Source organism: Myxine glutinosa, chromosome 7, assembly GCF_964187855.1.
Source record: "Myxine glutinosa chromosome 7, kmMyxGlut1.1, whole genome shotgun sequence".
NCBI lineage: Eukaryota > Metazoa > Chordata > Myxini > Myxiniformes > Myxinidae > Myxine > Myxine glutinosa.
In genome coordinates this window covers 8295216-8312579 of record NC_136267.1, presented here as the reverse complement: position 1 = coordinate 8312579, position 17364 = coordinate 8295216, and the positions used below count along the sequence as shown (strand labels likewise).

The following is a 17364-nucleotide window of genomic DNA, read 5'->3' as shown; positions in this document are numbered from 1 at the left end:
GAAAGCAGAAAAATAAATTTTCTTTAAAATCTCTAAGTGGCAAAAGGCACAGGTCAGCACCTAACTAAGATGTGTACAAAGTTAGGTTAAGATATATTGAACGGTTTTTGAGTTCTGCTCCGGAAACAGAATGTATAACAAAATGCACTATGTCCAACTTGCATGGAAACCAGAAAAATGAAAATTTTCAAATATCTTTAAGTGGCAAAAGGTACAAGTTTCATCAAATTTGATCAGTATTTGTGACTTTTAGAGCTTGGACGTCGTCCAAACTGATGTTTATAGGTCAAGTCATGACATAGGTCACGACGAGGTCATTTTTCGGACATCGTCAAAACCCGTAATATATATGTTGAGGTTTGTTACATACTGTCTACACACCAAGTTTCAGCCTTCGAGCTACATTAGGAAGTACCAGATTGCCAAAAATTGATTTCTCAATATGGCCGCCCTGCCGTGCCCATTTTTGTGCGTGCAATGCCCAAATGCAATCCCAAACTAATTTATGCCTCAAAGATGCTGCATAACAAGTTTCATCAAATTTCATCAATATTTGTGACTTTTAGAGCGTAGACGTCGAATTGTTTACAGACAGACACTGGGTGTCGACAAAAACTCAGCTGGACATAGTCCAGTTGAGTTAAAAAGAGAATGACAAAACTACTTGTGAGCACATGTATTTGGTCCCGATTCCATTTCAGCTAAATTACTTTTTAACTCAACTGGACTATGTCCAGCTGAGTTTTTGTCGACACCCAGTGTCCGTCTGTCTGTCTCTGTCTGTAAACAATTCGACGCCTACGCTCTAAAAGTCACAAATATTGATTATATTAGATGAAACTTGTTATGCAGCATCTTTAAGACAAACTAGTTTGGGATTGCATTTGGGCGTTGAACGCCCAAAAATGGGCGCGGCAGGGCGGCCATATTGAAAAATCAATTTGTCATTTTTTGCACATATAAACTACATAGTTTGTGGTTCTATTATGCATGTTCTAACCATATTGATATAGACCAGTTGAGTTCAGGTTCCCTGGAACCTCTCTAGTCTTCAAATTGTTGTGAAACAAAAATGTCCAAAACCACAGATTTAAATGTACAAAAAACGTTTTTAAAAATAAAATCTTTCAAATTTCTTTACAAATTTCAAAATAAGCAGTGACAAACTATGTCCCTGTTTTGTAAAAGTTGAAACATGACCGTCAAAACTCCGATAGAATGGACAAACTACACAGCCTTCAGGAACTTACCCGTACATAAACTTACCGACAGATCCTCGGAAGTTTTGTGACATCTGCAAAGTGAAAAGAAAAATGAGATTACAACACGAGCGGACGTTGCATTTCCATAAATCAGTACAACCTCAGAGCCTGGCTCACCTTGCCTGCAAAAGTGGCTCTCCTGATCTCAGCTCTCTGCGTGCGGACCCCTGTTCCTGCACACCCTCACTGCCACGGCCTGTCCCTGCCTGTGGCCTTTGTCCTGTCCTTCCTTCCAACCACCTTCCAATGCAATGTGCCAACGCCCTCCGCTGCCTTGCCTCACTGCCGTGGAGCCACAGGCTGGTGGAAGATCCTTCCTTGGATTCCCACCTTGCTGGATCCGCACGATTGTGCTTGGCTTTCCTCGGACGGGCCAAACGGTCCTTTCTTGGTACCTGCAGCCTCTCCTCGGTGTTAGCAGGCCTTCTCTCCCTCTCTCTTCACTTCTCCACACAAGCACACGCATACACACTCACCAACCCACCTGGGCTTTCGCTTCAGCCTCAAAGAATGAAAAAAAAAAAGGTCGTTGTCATCCTGAACCTTCTTTTATTGTTAAATAAAAATAACCAAAACAAATGACACAGGATTTTGGAATACAAGGCATGGTATTTTAAACAATGTAGAAGCATTCATCCCCTGACAGCTACAACTACCACTGCAACTGCAACGACAACAACCAGTCGTAGTATAACAATCTAGAAAAATGCATTACCAAATACGTAACAAAAACAGTAAAATCACTGCCTCAGCGACATCCTTTAAAACGACTAGTGAAAAGCAACGGGGTACACAATGCAGAGAGAGTTTGGGCTAGACTGGAGAACAACAAGTGTCTGACTACCCTAGGCAGCTTCTCTGCCTCCTGCCTCAGCTTGATCAGGTGACAGCAGCCTGGCCTGGAAAAACCTCAGCACAGTCTCTCCTAACCTTTGATGCCTGCAGAACATGGAGGGGGCAGAACAATTGTTATGCTTTCCATACATGGGATACAATTTTCATCCTGAAATACTTCATGGGGTTCATGATGATCCCTTCCCTCCTTGTGTTTTCCATTATTTCGTTCCTGAGATCCTTGTTAAGTCCTCACCCAAGGGAGGGCACCGTAAACATCTACAATGAATGACTTCATCACTTATTGTTTCCTATGGGATGCTGCCAACAACTGCTACAGCAATGCAAAGGTTGAGTTAAGGAAATGTGTCTGAAATAAAACTGAGCTAAAAAAAGCTGGCTTCCCCTCAGCTTTTTTCTACCATCATGGAATTTTACCTCTCCCCCCTCCCCCACCTCCTTCCATCCACAATTAAATCATAACCAGCCAGTTCCCCATCAAAATCAAAACTTACCTGACAGTAAAAAGAAAAAAAAAACTCCAGCATGAAACTAATATTTGCCACGGCCCCTGTAGCTTCCGTAGCTATCTCCACTCTGGCCATATCCACCTGTCAGGTAGGGAGATGAACGAATGGGAGAAAAAACAAACAAACAAAAAAAAACATCAGCTGGAAAAATAAATACCACTGTTAAATTTTGTTTTCTTCACACATCTTACTGGTCTTCTTTTACCGGTTCACTGGTCTGTGCATCCACCCACGGCCCACCGACACCGACTAAACACGGGAACCACAAACCCACCCCGCCAACACTGATCCCGGCATCCACCGCCACCGACCGGCCCATGGCGTCCACCGCCACCTACTGGCCTTACATCTACTGGCAATAAGAAAACGATGGAGAACTAGTGTGCGGATAATAATAATAAAAAAACATCCCAGGACACTGCTATTCAGACTATCAGCTACATGCATCTTGCTCCAAGATAAAAGATTGGGGAATATAAACGGCACCCTCCTCCACTACTGATTGGCTCGGAATAATAACTATCAATCAGTGAAGGGCAAAAGTCAATTTAAAGTGTTCTCCCAAAGCCATGAAGAAAACGATGACCAAATCATTTTTAGTTGGAGCCAAACATGGTGCAACTCAAGGCAGCAGTTCTGATAACGATCATTTCCAATCAGTAGAAGTTCTGAAAATGATCATTTCCAATCAGTAGAAAGTCTTTAAAAGGGCAAAAAAAGGCAATATATTCATATTGGATACCTTAAAAAGGGAATGGGGGCCCATATATTTGGACTTAAAATGAACATGAGAAAAGTATCAGTATGAAAAGTATGAGAAAAGTGAGAAAAGTATTTTTCTGAGAAAAATCTCAGAAAAAAACAAACAAAGCAAATACTTCCGGTTCAGGGATCGAAACACGTGTACGACCGATCGGTGCTCTCTCCTGCCAGTTCGTCTGAGACTCCAAGCTAAGTTCCCCCAACCATTTGCATTGTTTTACAGTTTCGTTTTTATTCCTGTTTTGCTGTTCGTGTTTTTTGTCAACTTTTATGTCTCAAATCGTATCCTGCTGTGTTGAATCGATTTAATTGTCTCGCGATCTGGGTGGGGCCTAGTAGTGCCTGAGATAGTCGAGTCGAGTGTGCATCTGTTTTTTTGTTTTTTTTGATTTTTTTGCATAGTTTTAATTTTCACTCATGTTATTCCCGTTGTTCTTACTTCTGATCCCTCAGCTCAATCCATTTCCCCTCCTCACTCAAAACTCAACCAAAATATCCCTCCTCCTTCACTCAGATAAAGCAAGGGGAAAAAAACTCAGGAAAAAACAAACAAACCGAACAACCCAAAACAACGGAAAAAAATAAATCTCAGCGCTCAATCACTCATTTTTCCAATGCCTTCTTCGCAATCTCCCCAAACTGAATAAAACGTTTCTCTTCCTGAAAAATTTCTTCTCCAATATCAGATTTGAGATCAGTACCATCTGTTACGGATTCGTCACTTCCGTTGTTGTGGTTCTCATCCACTGTAAACATTTTTGGTTGCATGTACTATTATTGTTATCGTTTAAGTGAAATAGAGATTACTGTTTTCAAAAGGTAAAAAAAAGTTAGTGTTTCAAAAAGAAACCGGAAACCGGAACGGGAACCGGATGAAGAGGAGGAAGAAAAAAAAGAGGAAGAAGAGGTGGAGCAAGTGAGGTCGGAGAAGGAGCCGAGCTGCTTGGAGGTCTGGAGCAAACGCTGGCGAACGGGGGTCACGAGCGAACTTTGGGGTTTCCTGGGAAAGGGATTCCTGCGACAGAGTTGTTATCGCTGTGACAGTTAAACCTGCGTGACAGGTTTTGCGGTTGATGCCGAAGAGAATCGTGGGAGTGCCGTTACGTCTCGAGTACGGGCCGGTTGGCCGCTTTACCTCGCGCTGGATTTCGCATCGCTCTCGGCTCTTCACCTCGCTTCAACCATTTTCACAACCATCCAGACGTTAATCTGGTGTGTGTGTGTAACGTGGCTTTTGAGTGGGAATTTGCGGTTCGCCGTCTGTGAGCCGTTGAACGTCCATACCCGAAGGTTAATTTGCGGTTCGCCGTTGAACATCCATACCCGAAGGTGTGATTTCCCAGTCGCCTCTTGAGGATACCTTTGCCTATCTTTGGCAGTGTGACTGTCAACCGAACGGGATTCTGATCTCGATACAGCATCGTTCTGACGATCAATGGAGCGTGGATCGACTTTGGTTTGAAGCTGGGATAGAGACATTGGGAATGTTTTTCGCTCACTTGGAGCACAGTGAGTTATATTGTACGAAACTGATGGTACCATCATAGGAATGATATATTGGTTGTACAATTGATTAATATTGTTATTGTGCTGTTATTCTTGTGTGACCTTAATACAATACTTGTTTGTTGGTAACAATTGGTGTGGTTTCACCATTGATCTTTGACACACAAAATAACACATCTTTCTGCCGTGACTCCTCTCGGGGCTCGGAGGTACACCGTGACTGGGGTTTGGGGAGGAGCACGTAACACATCTCTGGACATATCTCAAGCTTTCAATACAGCCCGGCATCTGGTCTTGCTCTCCAAACCCTCTCCCTATGAAATGTAAAGTTCATTCCACTCTTGGATTACTGACTTCTTCTAATCTCGTAGCCAATCTGTGGTTCTCAACGGAATTCTTTCATCTCCCCGTCAAGGCTGGAGTACCCCAAGACAGTATTCTCGGACCCATCCAATTCCTAATCTCCATCAATGATCTCTCTGACTGGAAAATCCTCTATCTCTTTGTTGATGACTCCCCTGTCTGCCGTGTCATCCCCCATCCTGCTGACAGACAGGCAGCAGCCTCTTCCCTCTCATCAAACCTTGCCAAAAATCACAAACTGGTCAAACACTTGGAACATGTCTTTCAATCCTGAGATATCTCAATCTCTCTCTCTCTCTCTCTCTCTCTCTCTCTCTCTCTCTCTCCCTCTGAAAGGACAGTACCACAAACCCTCCCATCGACTTTCTCAACAACCGTCCGGAAGACGTTGTCACTCAAACTCCTCAGTCTCGTTTTCAGCCACGATCTCTCTTGGGCAACTCACATTTCAACATTGGCCGACAAAGCCAGACACCGAATGGGCATTCTCCGTCGTGCAAAGTCCTTCCTTGGCACACCTGAGCTCCTATCCATCCATCGACAAGGCTTTCATCCGCAGCTTGATGGAGTACTGCTCTCCCCCTTGGATTGGCTCTCCTGCCTCACATCTTGCTCAGCTTGACACCATGGAAACCAAGGCATTCAAGATCATTGGGATGTCCCTTGATGATGCAGACACTCTGGGCCTTCACCATCAGGTCTGTGGGCTCTGTCTTCTTCTGCCTCGTTTTCGTGTTGCACCCTCTGCCCAATCAAAGATCCTACAAGCACCATCATCAGTGACACGGACAGGTCCTGCCGAAGATATGGATTTGTGTAAAGGAGAGAAAAGATCACAAGGGACAACTAAGAGATGCACTCCTCCAAGCACAAACCATAAGCGCTGGTATGTACCCTCAACATTAATCGTAACTTGTTTTACAAGCTGTTGATGAGACAAAGTCAATCTTCGGTTATAAGAGGCGTGTCTGCCCATCGCTTCACTGACAAGTTGACAACCAAAACCATGTTGCAATCCACAAACATATTGCATGTTGTTGTAGTCGCCCAACCCACAGCTGAACTTCCTCCTCCCCCTCCCTACCCCGAATTAGAAATGTTGTGTTGCTAGAAATGTTTCTCTCACACAATAACAGGCTCGGACAAGGGCCCTCCATACTGGGGGGAGGAGGGAGAGGGGCAGGGCATGGAGAAGGGAAGGAAGGCAAATGTACCCATGCGTAGTGTTTTAACCCTTCCCTTCCCCATGTCCCGCTTCTTCCCCTCTACCCCACACCCTCCCCTCTACCCCACACCCTCCCCCCCCCACCCCCCAGCCGCATGGAGTGCCCGCCAGTAATGTTTTATCTTGAACAGCAAGTGTATTGACAAAATGGTTTAGTTCCGGAAGCATGTTCTCCCGTAGAATTTTGAAAATTTGATGTTAAGATATGCCTTTTGGGGGTAGTCATGTCAAAATTGTAACCAAAAAACGACGCAAATAAAAAAAAGAGCAATCAGAGATTGTGGAGCCTCACCAGGATGGTTGTAGTTTGTGTCGTGTTTATGAGCTGCTGTGTTTGTGGGGTTTATTAATGACATCGATTTATGTTCAGTTCAATCCAATATGGCTGCCAAACAACATGACCGATGACGTCATTAATTTAATACTCCCATGCAATTACTCGGCTAATTATGACGTCATAATGAAGGCACTGATGACATCATCATGTATATGTTGTTCGCCATGAGTACTTGACAATGAGCCATATTTCACTTTTTTCCATGGAGCGGTTTCGGAGATAGAGGTGCAAAGTTTTTTGGTTTTTCCAAGATGCCTGCACCACGTGACCTACGACATCGTAATTATCATCAAATTGTACAGGAGACGAACCATGATGAAACTATTGGCAATCGGAACAACGGTCAAAGAGAAAAGCAGACTCACGTTCTGTGCAGACAAACAGACAAACAAACTGATCCAAATGCAATTCCCTCTACTCTGACAAGGGTAAAAAGTGGTATTTGGGGGATTTTCTTTTTTCACCGAATCATCCACATTGCTGTGAAGATTATTTTCTGGTAGTACAGCGTTTTATAATCATAAAATAAATGAATACTAAATACCACACACCTTTCCAAGACCTGCCTGCTGTACGCCTTGATGTGTACCTGCCTACTGTACACGAAGCGGCCCGTTGTTCCATTGGACGTAATTTTAATTGGTCTTAACCTTGTTGGGTACCTGCCTGCTGTACTGCTTGAACATAAGCTTACGTTTCAGCAAAAGCCTATGGTGCTTGGGCCGAGGTGGGGATTATACACTCATTATTATTATTGCCAAATTATATTACTATTAATATTGTTGGTAATATTATTAGTATTGCATTAATTAACCCTGGTGTTGGCTTAGCGGTTAGGGTGCCGGCTTGGGATCCTAGGATCCTGGGTTCGAATCCCGGTCGATCGCTGAATTAACGCCAGGGGGGTTGACTCAGCCTGTCATCCTTCAGAGGTCGGCAAATTGAGTACCAGCTTGCTAGGATGAATGATCCCGGTATGTACACCGGTTTAGAATAGGTACACCGTATCCCCGCGCATCGTAAGAGCGTGACCAAGGGTTGGCGTCAGGAAGGGCATCCGGCCATAAAAACATTGCCTCAAACAGGGAACCATGCTTGGCATCCGGCCATAAAAACATTGCCTCAAACAGGGAACCATGCTTGTCATGGGGCCCGCAAGGCTAGCCCCCGCTCCAGCGGGGAAAATGGCCTTAAAACGATCATTCATTCATTGATTCACACCCGAAGGCTGCTCCTTTCTTGAGAGGTGTATGAGAGTTAATTTGATAAGGAACAAACTTGGGGGGCACATCTGTTGGAATATCCTTTTAGTACATGCCTTCCTTGGGTGCGATACTACATTGAGGTTATTTGGGATCGGGAAAGCAGCTGGATTGAAACTTGTAAAAGAGAATGAGACATTCCGTGAACAAGCTGAAGTATTCAGAAGTGTGAAGTCGTCGGCAGACCACGTCATTGCAGCTGGTGAGAAGGCCATGACCATCGTGCAGAAAGGGAAGCAGACTGACCTGACCACCTTGATACCATGGGCTAGTCACCACCAGAAAAAAGGCCATCCACCCCAACATGTTGCCACCAACGTCTGCAGCAACAAAGTACCACAGCCTCAGTGTTCCATCAGGTCCAACAGTGTAAGGGAAATGCTTTGCAGGCTGAAGATTGGGGTTGGAAGCTTTCTGAAGGAAGATTGCAACCAGTGCACTCAGACTTTGGCCCTGCCCCTCAATCACTTGTGGAGCTTGTGAGATGCACCTGCAAGACTGGCTATGAGACATGACGGTGTGGGTGCCGCCAACAGGGACTGGAATGTTTGTCTGCTTGTTCTGGATGCAGAGGCATTTGTCAAAACATGTCGACTAATGACTTGGATGATAACGTGGAAAGTGGCAGTGAAATGTGACTTTTCGAGCGGTACTTCTCTGAGGTTCGATGAGCTTTTGTGTCGACTAGTGGTTAGTGTACTTTCGGTTACCCCCCCAAAATGCTACTCATGGCCACTTTTGGACCTTCATACAGTTTCCATTGAAAGGACCGATACCAAAAACATTGGTAAAACACGAGGTTGGGTGGATTATGAGGAAATAATGAGAAGCTGTGCCATATTGTAATTCTAGGATGCTGGTCAAAGTTCAGGGCGGGGGGGGTGGGGGTGGGGGTGGGGGGGTACCCTGAATCCGGGCATTGGATGACTCGATGTATTTCAAAATGTCTCCAAATGAAAGGTCGACTCCAGAAACATTGGTAAAGACACCAAGTTTTTGGGGGTACGATGAATGGTTGAGAAGTTATGCACATTTGTAATTCTGAGTTGTGAAGCAACGGGTTTGGGGTGGAGGTACCCACATATGTGGCATAAGGAATCATCCAACACTACTTTTAGTACTCCCATATGAAAGATTGCCCCTGAAAATCAAGGGAAATGTGTTGATTTTGTTGGTTTTTCTTGAAAATTGGCCAAGTTATGCCCATCTAAAAATTCGGCAATTTAATGGAAAACGAGTTAAAATCGACAACTTTCATCCATGAAATTCACCATGTTCCACTCCAAAGACTTCACAAGACTTTTGGTATGTTATAAGGTTCACTGATCTTAGACAGATACATGTGCTTTCATTTCTGTTGCAATTAGTGGTGGGTCTTGTTGTATATTCACTGGACTAAAAGTGGTGATATGGAAGAGAGGAAATGAAAAAAGTGGTGATATGGAATATAGGAAATGTATAAAGTGGTGATATGGAATATAGGAAATGTATAAAGAAGAGATCTCGCGAGATCTTGGAGACGGCGGCAGGGATTCTCGGAGCTACACACGGTCTCCACGTTTTCAAAGTTAAGTCTGTTCACAATTGTATTTTGTCGAAACTGTATTTATCTTTCGGTGTGTGAAGTTATAGTGTGCAACTTGGAAGTTTCTCGGTGTTTATCTTTCATAAATTAATCGTCTGTTTGCCGCGTCGCAAGCAAGGCCTTTGCCGCGTCGCGAGCGATTTGAAATCGAAGTTAAGTAATTGTTCCCATTTGTATTTCGTTATAACTGTATTTATTTTATGGTGTGTGTACGTATATTGTGTCCCGAGGAAGATTAGCGGTGCAAATCTTTCAGACCTGTATAGAAAATCGTGTTAATTCGTGTCGTGTCTAGAGGCCTTGTACATTGTACAACCTTGAGGCTTTGTTTTTCTCTCAGCGGTCCGTCGTTTGTGATCCAATAACTTTCGTTCTCTGTTTTCCCAGTCTTTTCACCCCATAGCCTACTTCCTTGTGTAAATCTCAACTCAAAAAAAACAAACAAAAAAAAACATTTCCTTCTCTGTTCTCATTCGTTTATTCATTCTTATTCGTTCGTTCGTTCTTCGACCACGTGTTTCTCCCCCATTTCCCCAGATAGTTTTCACTGTTATTAACCTTCAATGTTTACACTTTCCCCTCAAGTTCTGTATTCCGTCATATATAACACCTTTTTCTTCTTCTTCTTTAACTGGCTGCTTTCGACTTGCTCACCAAATCTATTCATCCCCAAAAAAAATTAAATCTCCTATAGTGCCTTTTTTCTACATTCCCTAAACTCTCCTGCACTCCATCCTCCATCCAGCATCCTGAAACGTATTTTTAACTCGAAGGTCACAAGAAACTCATTTTGCAATAAATGTTCGTTTCCCATTAATCGTACACTTTCTAAAATCCAATCTCACCCCTCCCCTCCAAATCTTCCCCATCACCGATCCCTTTCAAATCTCGCCCCTTGCCCCCTCCCTCCTAAACTACCCCCTCACCCCTCCCCTCCAAGACTCCCCCTCACCCCTCCCCTCCTAAACTACCCCCTCACCCCTCCCCTCCTAAACTACCCCCTCACCCCTCCCCTCCAAATCTCCCCCATATCCCAACCCTTTCAAATCCCTCCCCTTGTCCCTTCCTTCCCAAACTCCCCCCTCCCCTTCAAATCTCCCCACCCTCATTTCTTCTCAATTTCCCCCCTCTCACTCCCCCTCCTCAAAGCATCCTCCATGCTTCTTCCCCCTTCCAACTCTCACCTCCATCTCCCCCAACCTTCTGCCTCGCTCTTCCCCCTCCTCAAATAACACCTCATTGTGCCTCACCCAATCACCATCAAACCTTTTGTCCGCCCCATCCTTCCCTTTCTGCGAGCTATTCTGAAATCTCTGACACACCTTCAACAGCTCTCCCTACCTCTTCCACCTCTTACCCTACCCCTCCTCCCCCCTGTTCTGTATCCGATGCTCCCCCTTCCTCGTCATTAACGGTATGGACCTCAAACATCCGGGGCCTTCGTTCAAACTTAACTGATCTCTCCATACAGGTTGCTTCTGTCAAACCAGACGAGATCTGCTTAACAGAAACTTTCCTCCTTCATGATGTCTCTGATTCCTTAGTATCTCTCCTGGGTTACTCCCTCCTCCGGTATGATAGACCTGAGCCTCGTCCTGGAGGTGGGGTTGCTATCTTTATCAAAAACTCTCTTCCTCACTCGCCCTGCGCACTGCACTCTCTCCACCTCACCCCCAGGAATACCTCTGGCTACGGCTTCCCCTTTGCTCCCACCTCTTGTTCATATGTGTGTTGTACCGTCCACCAAACAGTGAAGACTCCATCTACATCTCGCTGTCTGATAATATGGACCAACTTCTATCTACTCATCCCAACTCTCTCTCTTCCTCATATGTGGTGATTTCAATTGTCACCATGCCAGTTGGCTGGGTGTGGGTACCTCTCTCACCAGCCATGGCTCCTCAGCAAAGGACTTCTGCGACTCACTGGGACTGACACAATCTGTCAATTTCCCGACCCGGATCTCAGTCAACGGAGCATCTTCTCTTCTGGACTTGGTTATGACTAACTTCCCTCAAAATGTCTGCTGCTCTTCTGCTCCAATCGGATCATCTGATCATGCCCTTGTTAAAGTGGACATCTCTCTGACCATTCTCGGGGAGCCTGCTCAGCGTCGATGAGTCTGGCATTTCACTCAGGCCAACTGGCACTGTCTTCAAGCAGCCATCAATCATCTGGACTGGTCTCCCATCTCTACCACCTCTGACATCAACTCATCCTGGGAATTCTTCCAAAGTAAATTGCTCTCTCTCATGCACAGATTTATCCCATCTCGTCTTCAGTTGTCATACCCTTCCTCCCGTCCATGGTACACGGAATCTTGTGGTGAGGCTGTTGCCCAGAAACAACTTGCCTTTGTCTCCTGGAAAGCAAATCCAACGGAAGGAGTCTCATTTCCTTTCACAAAGCCCGAAACAAGTGTGTGTCCACCCTCAGGAGAGCCAGGAAACAATATCTCTCCGTTCTCAAAACCGAACTCTCTTTTCTGTCTCCCTCTTCCAAATCCTGGTGGCATCTGGTCAAATCTGTTTCTGGTGTTTGTTCTCCCTCCATCCCCTCCCTTACCTCAAACGGCTACACAGCTGACTCCGCATGTGAAAAAGCTGAATGCCTCAACTCTGTGTTTGCCTCTAAATCTTGTGTCCCAAACCCATCCCTCTCTGTACCCACCATACCCAGTCGTACCCAGCTGCTCCTGGACTCCGTGTCCTTTGCTCCTGACAAGGTGGTAAAGTTTCTGTCAACCCTCGACTCTGATTCTGCAACTGGACCAGACGGCATCAGCCCACGGGTCCTAAAATCCTGCTCTGCCGCTCTATCTCACCCTCTCTCTGTTCTTTTCACCCTATCTTTTGCTCAAGGTCATCTGCCAGCATCCTGGAAATCAGCTAACATTACCGCTTTACACAAAAAAGGTGCAAAAACAGATCCTTGCAACTACAGACCAATCAGCCTGCTCTCAATTATCAGCAAAGTCATGGAATCCATCATTGCTTCGGATATGAAATCTTTCCTCTTCTCCAATGGCTTGATCTCTGATCATCAATTTGGTTTCAGACCAGGTCACTCGACTCTGGACATGCTGCTTCTGCTGTCTCAACAATGGATGGAGGTCCTCAATGCCAAACAGGAAATCAGAGCTGTCTCCCTTGACATATCACGTGCCTTCGATACGGTCTGGCACCCGGCTCTGCTCACCAAACTCTCCTCCTTTGGTATCCACGGAAATCTCCACGCATGGCTGGTGGACTTCCTCTCTAGTCATCAACGTGTGGCCCTGAATGGGTTTCTCTCATCTCTTCCTGTTCAGGCTGGAGTTCCCCAAGGCAGTGTTCTGGGCCCTGTGCTTTTTCTGGTCTTCATCAATGATCTCTCCGACTCTCTTGAAAATCCTCTCTATCTCTTTGCTGATGACTCCACTCTCTGCCGCTCCATTCCTCATCCCTCAGATCGGCAGTCTGCAGCCTCCTCACTCTCTGCAGACCTGGACAAAATCACAGACTGGGCAAACAACTGGAACATGTCTTTCAATCCTGACAAATCTCACACTCTTACGATGTCTCTCCGAAAAGACCGACTGAACAACCCTCCCATCTACTTTCTGAATAATCCTCTCCAAGACCACCGTTTGCTCCACCGTTTGCCCTGTTCACGTGACTCGTGGTGGTCCCTCTCGGCTCTCCCCCCGTTGGTATTTTGTGCATATAAGATTGTTCACGGTTCTGTTTAAATATTATTTAAATATGTTTAACCTTTCCCCTTCAGTGTATTACTCAGTCGTATTTTACAACACGCTGTTTTTCTTCCTATTTAAAAGGCTTTTCTCAATTTCCTCTCCAACTCATTCCACTCTAAAAAAAGGAAATTCAATATCTTATACATCTCCCTCACTACATGGTCTTAATTCACATTCATTCCATCCCTCCTCCATCGTTCTGAATCGGATTGCTAACTTGAAAATCACAACAAACCCAATTTGTTTTCAATGTTCGTCTTTCATTAATCATCCACTTTCTAAACTCCCCTCTTGCCCCTCCCATCCAAATCCCCCCCCCCTTGCACCTACACTCCTAAACTCCCCCCTTGCCCCTCCACTCTTAAACTCCCCCCTTGCCCCTCCACTCCTGAACTCCCCCCTTGCCCTTCCCCTCCTAAACTCCCCCCTTGCCCCTCCCCTCCAAATCCCCCCCCTTGCCCCTCCACTCCTGAACTCCCCCCTTGCCCTTCCCCTCATAAACTCCTCCCTTGCCCCTCCCCTCCAAATCCCCCCCCTCGCCCCTACACTCCTAAACTCCCCCCTTGCCCCTCCACTTCTAAACTTCCCCCTTCCCTCCTAAACTCCCCCCTTGCCCCTCCCCTCCTAAACTCCCCCCTCACTCCTCCCCTTCAAAACTCACCCCCAACCCCTCCCATTCAAATCTCCCCCCATACCATTCCTCTCCAATTCTCCCTCCTCCCCCCTCCTCCTCAAAGCTGCCTCCTTCCCACTTCGTCTCCCTTCTATCTCATACCTCCACCCCCCCCCCCCAACCCTCTACTTTCCTCTGCCCCCCCCCTCATACAACCCCTCACTGTGCCTCATCCCTTCACCATCAAACCTTTCATCCTCCTCATCCTTCCCTTTCTTGGAACTCTTCTGCAATCTCTGACACACTATCAACTGCTCTCCCTACCTCCCCCTCTCATCCTTCATCTTACCCTACTCCTCCCCTCCCCTGTCCTGTACCCGATGCTCCCCCTCTCTCTTCATTAACGGTATGGACCTCAAACATCCAGGGCCTTCGCTCAAACCTGACTGATCTCTCCATACAGGTTGCTTCTGACAATCCAGACTTGATCTGCTTAACAGAGACTTTCCTCCTTCAAGATGTCTCTGATTCCTTAATATCTCTTCCTGGTTACTCCCTCCTCCGGTATGATAGACCTGAGCCTCGGCCTGGTGGTGGGGTGGCTATCTTTATCAAAAACTCTTCCTCACTCTCCTTGCACTGCCCTCTCTCCTCCTCACCCCCAGGAGTACCTCTGGCTACGGCTTCCTCTCCGCTCCCACCTTTTGTTCATATGTGTTCTGTACCGTCCCCCAAACAGTGATGACTCCATCTACATTTCACTGTCTGACATGGACCAACTTCTATCCACTCATGCCAACTCTCTCTTCCTCATATGTGGTGACTTCAACTGTCATCATGCCACCTGGTTGGGTGTGGGTTCCTCTCTCACCAGTCATGGCACCTCAGCAAAGGACTTCTGTGACTCACTGGGATTGACACAATCTGTCAATTTCCCGACCCAGATCTCAGCCAGTGGAGTATCTTCTCTTCGAGACTTGGTTATGACAAACTTCCCTGCTAATGTCTGCTGCTCTTCTTCTGCTCCAATCGGTTCTTCTGATCATGTGCTTGTCAAAGTGGACATCTCTCTGGCCATTCTCAGAGAGCCTCCTCAGCGTCGACGAGTCTGGCATTTCACTCAGGCCGACTGGGACGGTCTTCAAGCAGCCATCAATCGTCTGGATTGGTCTCCCATCTCCACTGCCTCTGACATCAATTCTTCCTGGGAATTCTTCCAAAGCAAACTGATCTCTCTCATGCACAGATTTATCCCATCTCGCCTTTAGTTGTCTTACCCTTCCTCCCGTCCATGGTACACTGAAACTTGTGGTGAGGCAGTTGCCCTGAAACAACTTGCCTTTGCCTCTTGGAAGGCTAATCCAACTGAAGGCAATCTCAGTTCCTTCCACCAAGCTCGGAACAAGTGTGTGTCTACCCTCAGGAATACCAGGAAGCACTATCTCTCCTCACTCAAGAATGAACTCTCAAACCTGTCTCCTTCCTCCAAATCCTGGTGGCGTCTGGTCAAATCCGTTTCTGGTGTTTGTTCCCCCTCCATCCCCTCCCTTACCTCAAATGGCCACATAGCCCATCGGCATAGTAAAAAATACGAAACCAATTGTTCAAATTGTTCTAAAAGCACCAAAATTGGCACACATGTAGATTAATACATTCTGAACAATTTTGGATATGGAGGCATTCAAGATTCTCTTTTCATTTTTTTTTTTTTTTCTTTTCTTTTCTTTTTTTTTTTCTTCTTTTTTTTCTCTTTTTTTTTTTTCTTTCTCTTTTCATTCATTCAAGATTCATTCAAAATGCACTCTTCCAATGTTTCATGCCATCACAGGGTGTGATACTGTGTCAGCCTTCGTCGGACATGGGAAGAAATCTGCCTGGGCAACATGGAACACGCTGCCAGAACTCACTGATGCCCTGCTGAGTCTGGCAAATGCACCCACAAGCATCCAAGAGGATACAATGCATGTCATCGAGAGGTTTGTATCTGTTAAACTAAATATCTGTTAAATATCTGTTATTTAACAGATATTTAAATTTAACAGATAACAGATATTTTGTATCTAAATATCTGTTAAACACTTATTGATGTTAATTCTGATGTAAAAAAAAGGAATTTTGGCCCATCTAGCACCATACTAACGACACATAATGAAGTCTATGTAATGACGCTAATGGTAAATGGCGGCCATTTTGAACAATGGCCGCCATATCTTCCACAGGGCTAATCTTGAATGCCTCCATATCCAAAAATGTTTAGAATATATTAATCTACATGTGTGCCAATTTTGGTGCTTTTAGAACAATTTGAACAATTGGTCTGCTATGCCGCAGGACTAACACAGTTGACATCGCACGTGACAAAGCCGAATGCCTCAACTCTGTGTTTGCCTCAAAATCCTTAGTCCCAAACCCATCTCTCTCTGTTCCCACCTTTCCCAGTCGAACCCAACTGCTCCTGGACTCTGTGTCCTTCTCTCCTGACAAGGTGGAGGAGTTTTTGTCAAGTGACTGTGACTTAATAGTGTTCTGGGCCCTGTGCTTTTTCTGGTCTTCATCAATGATCTCTCCGACTCTCTGGAAAATCCTCTCTATCACTTTGCTGATGACTCCACTCTCTGCCGCTCCATTCCTCTTCCCTCAGATCGGCAGTCTGCAGCCTCCTCACTCTCTGAAGACCTGGACAAAATCACAGACTGGTCAAACAAGTGGAACATGTCTTTCAATCCTGACAAATCTCACACTCTTACTATGTCTCTCCGAAAAGATTGACTGGACAACCCTCCCATCTACTTTCTCAACAATCCTCTCCAAGAAGTTCTGTCGCTCAAGCTTTTGGGTCTCACTATCTGCCATGATCTTTCTTGGGAAAACCACATTTCCAAGCTGGCCTCCAAAGCCAGTCGCCGACTGGGCATCCTCCGTCGTGCGAAGTCCTTCCTAGGCACACCTGAGCTCCTCACCACATACAAGGCTTTCATCCGCAGCTCAATGGAATACTGTTCTCCCCTATGGGATGGTGCTCCTGCCTCACACCTGGCTCGGCTTCACGCTGTTGAATCCAAAGCTTTCAGAATCATTGGAATCTCCCGCGATGAAGCTATCTCTGAGGGCCTTTCACTCACTCACCGCAGGCAGGTAGGTGGTCTTTCTGTCTTCTACCGACTCCTCTCCGGCCTTGCTCCCCCAGCTCTCTCTGGGCTCTGTCCCCCAAATATTCCTGCAGGTCGCACAAGATCTGCCTGCAACTCTCTTATGGTTAAACTGCCAAAATCAAGACTCTCTGCTCACCTTCACTCTTTCATTCCTCTTTTCTCCCGCCTCTGGAACAAACTCCCTCACTCTCTTCAAT

At 45.8% G+C, this 17364-nt stretch overlaps 1 protein-coding gene across 1 annotated transcript in view; it reads right to left on the bottom strand.

Annotated features, from left to right (window-relative positions):
- Positions 1–1791: 1791 nt before the first annotated feature.
- The window catches only part of LOC137430968 (uncharacterized), a 47199-nt gene continuing 31626 nt past the window's right edge, over positions 1792–17364 (bottom strand). The window contains exons 10-11 of the mRNA XM_068121773.2: positions 2612–2707; positions 1792–2201 (exon numbers count right to left, since the gene is read on the bottom strand). Of these exons, the coding sequence (XP_067977874.2) occupies positions 2649–2707 (59 nt within the window). The 3' untranslated portion in view covers positions 1792–2201; positions 2612–2648. The remainder of the gene's footprint in view (positions 2202–2611; positions 2708–17364) is intronic.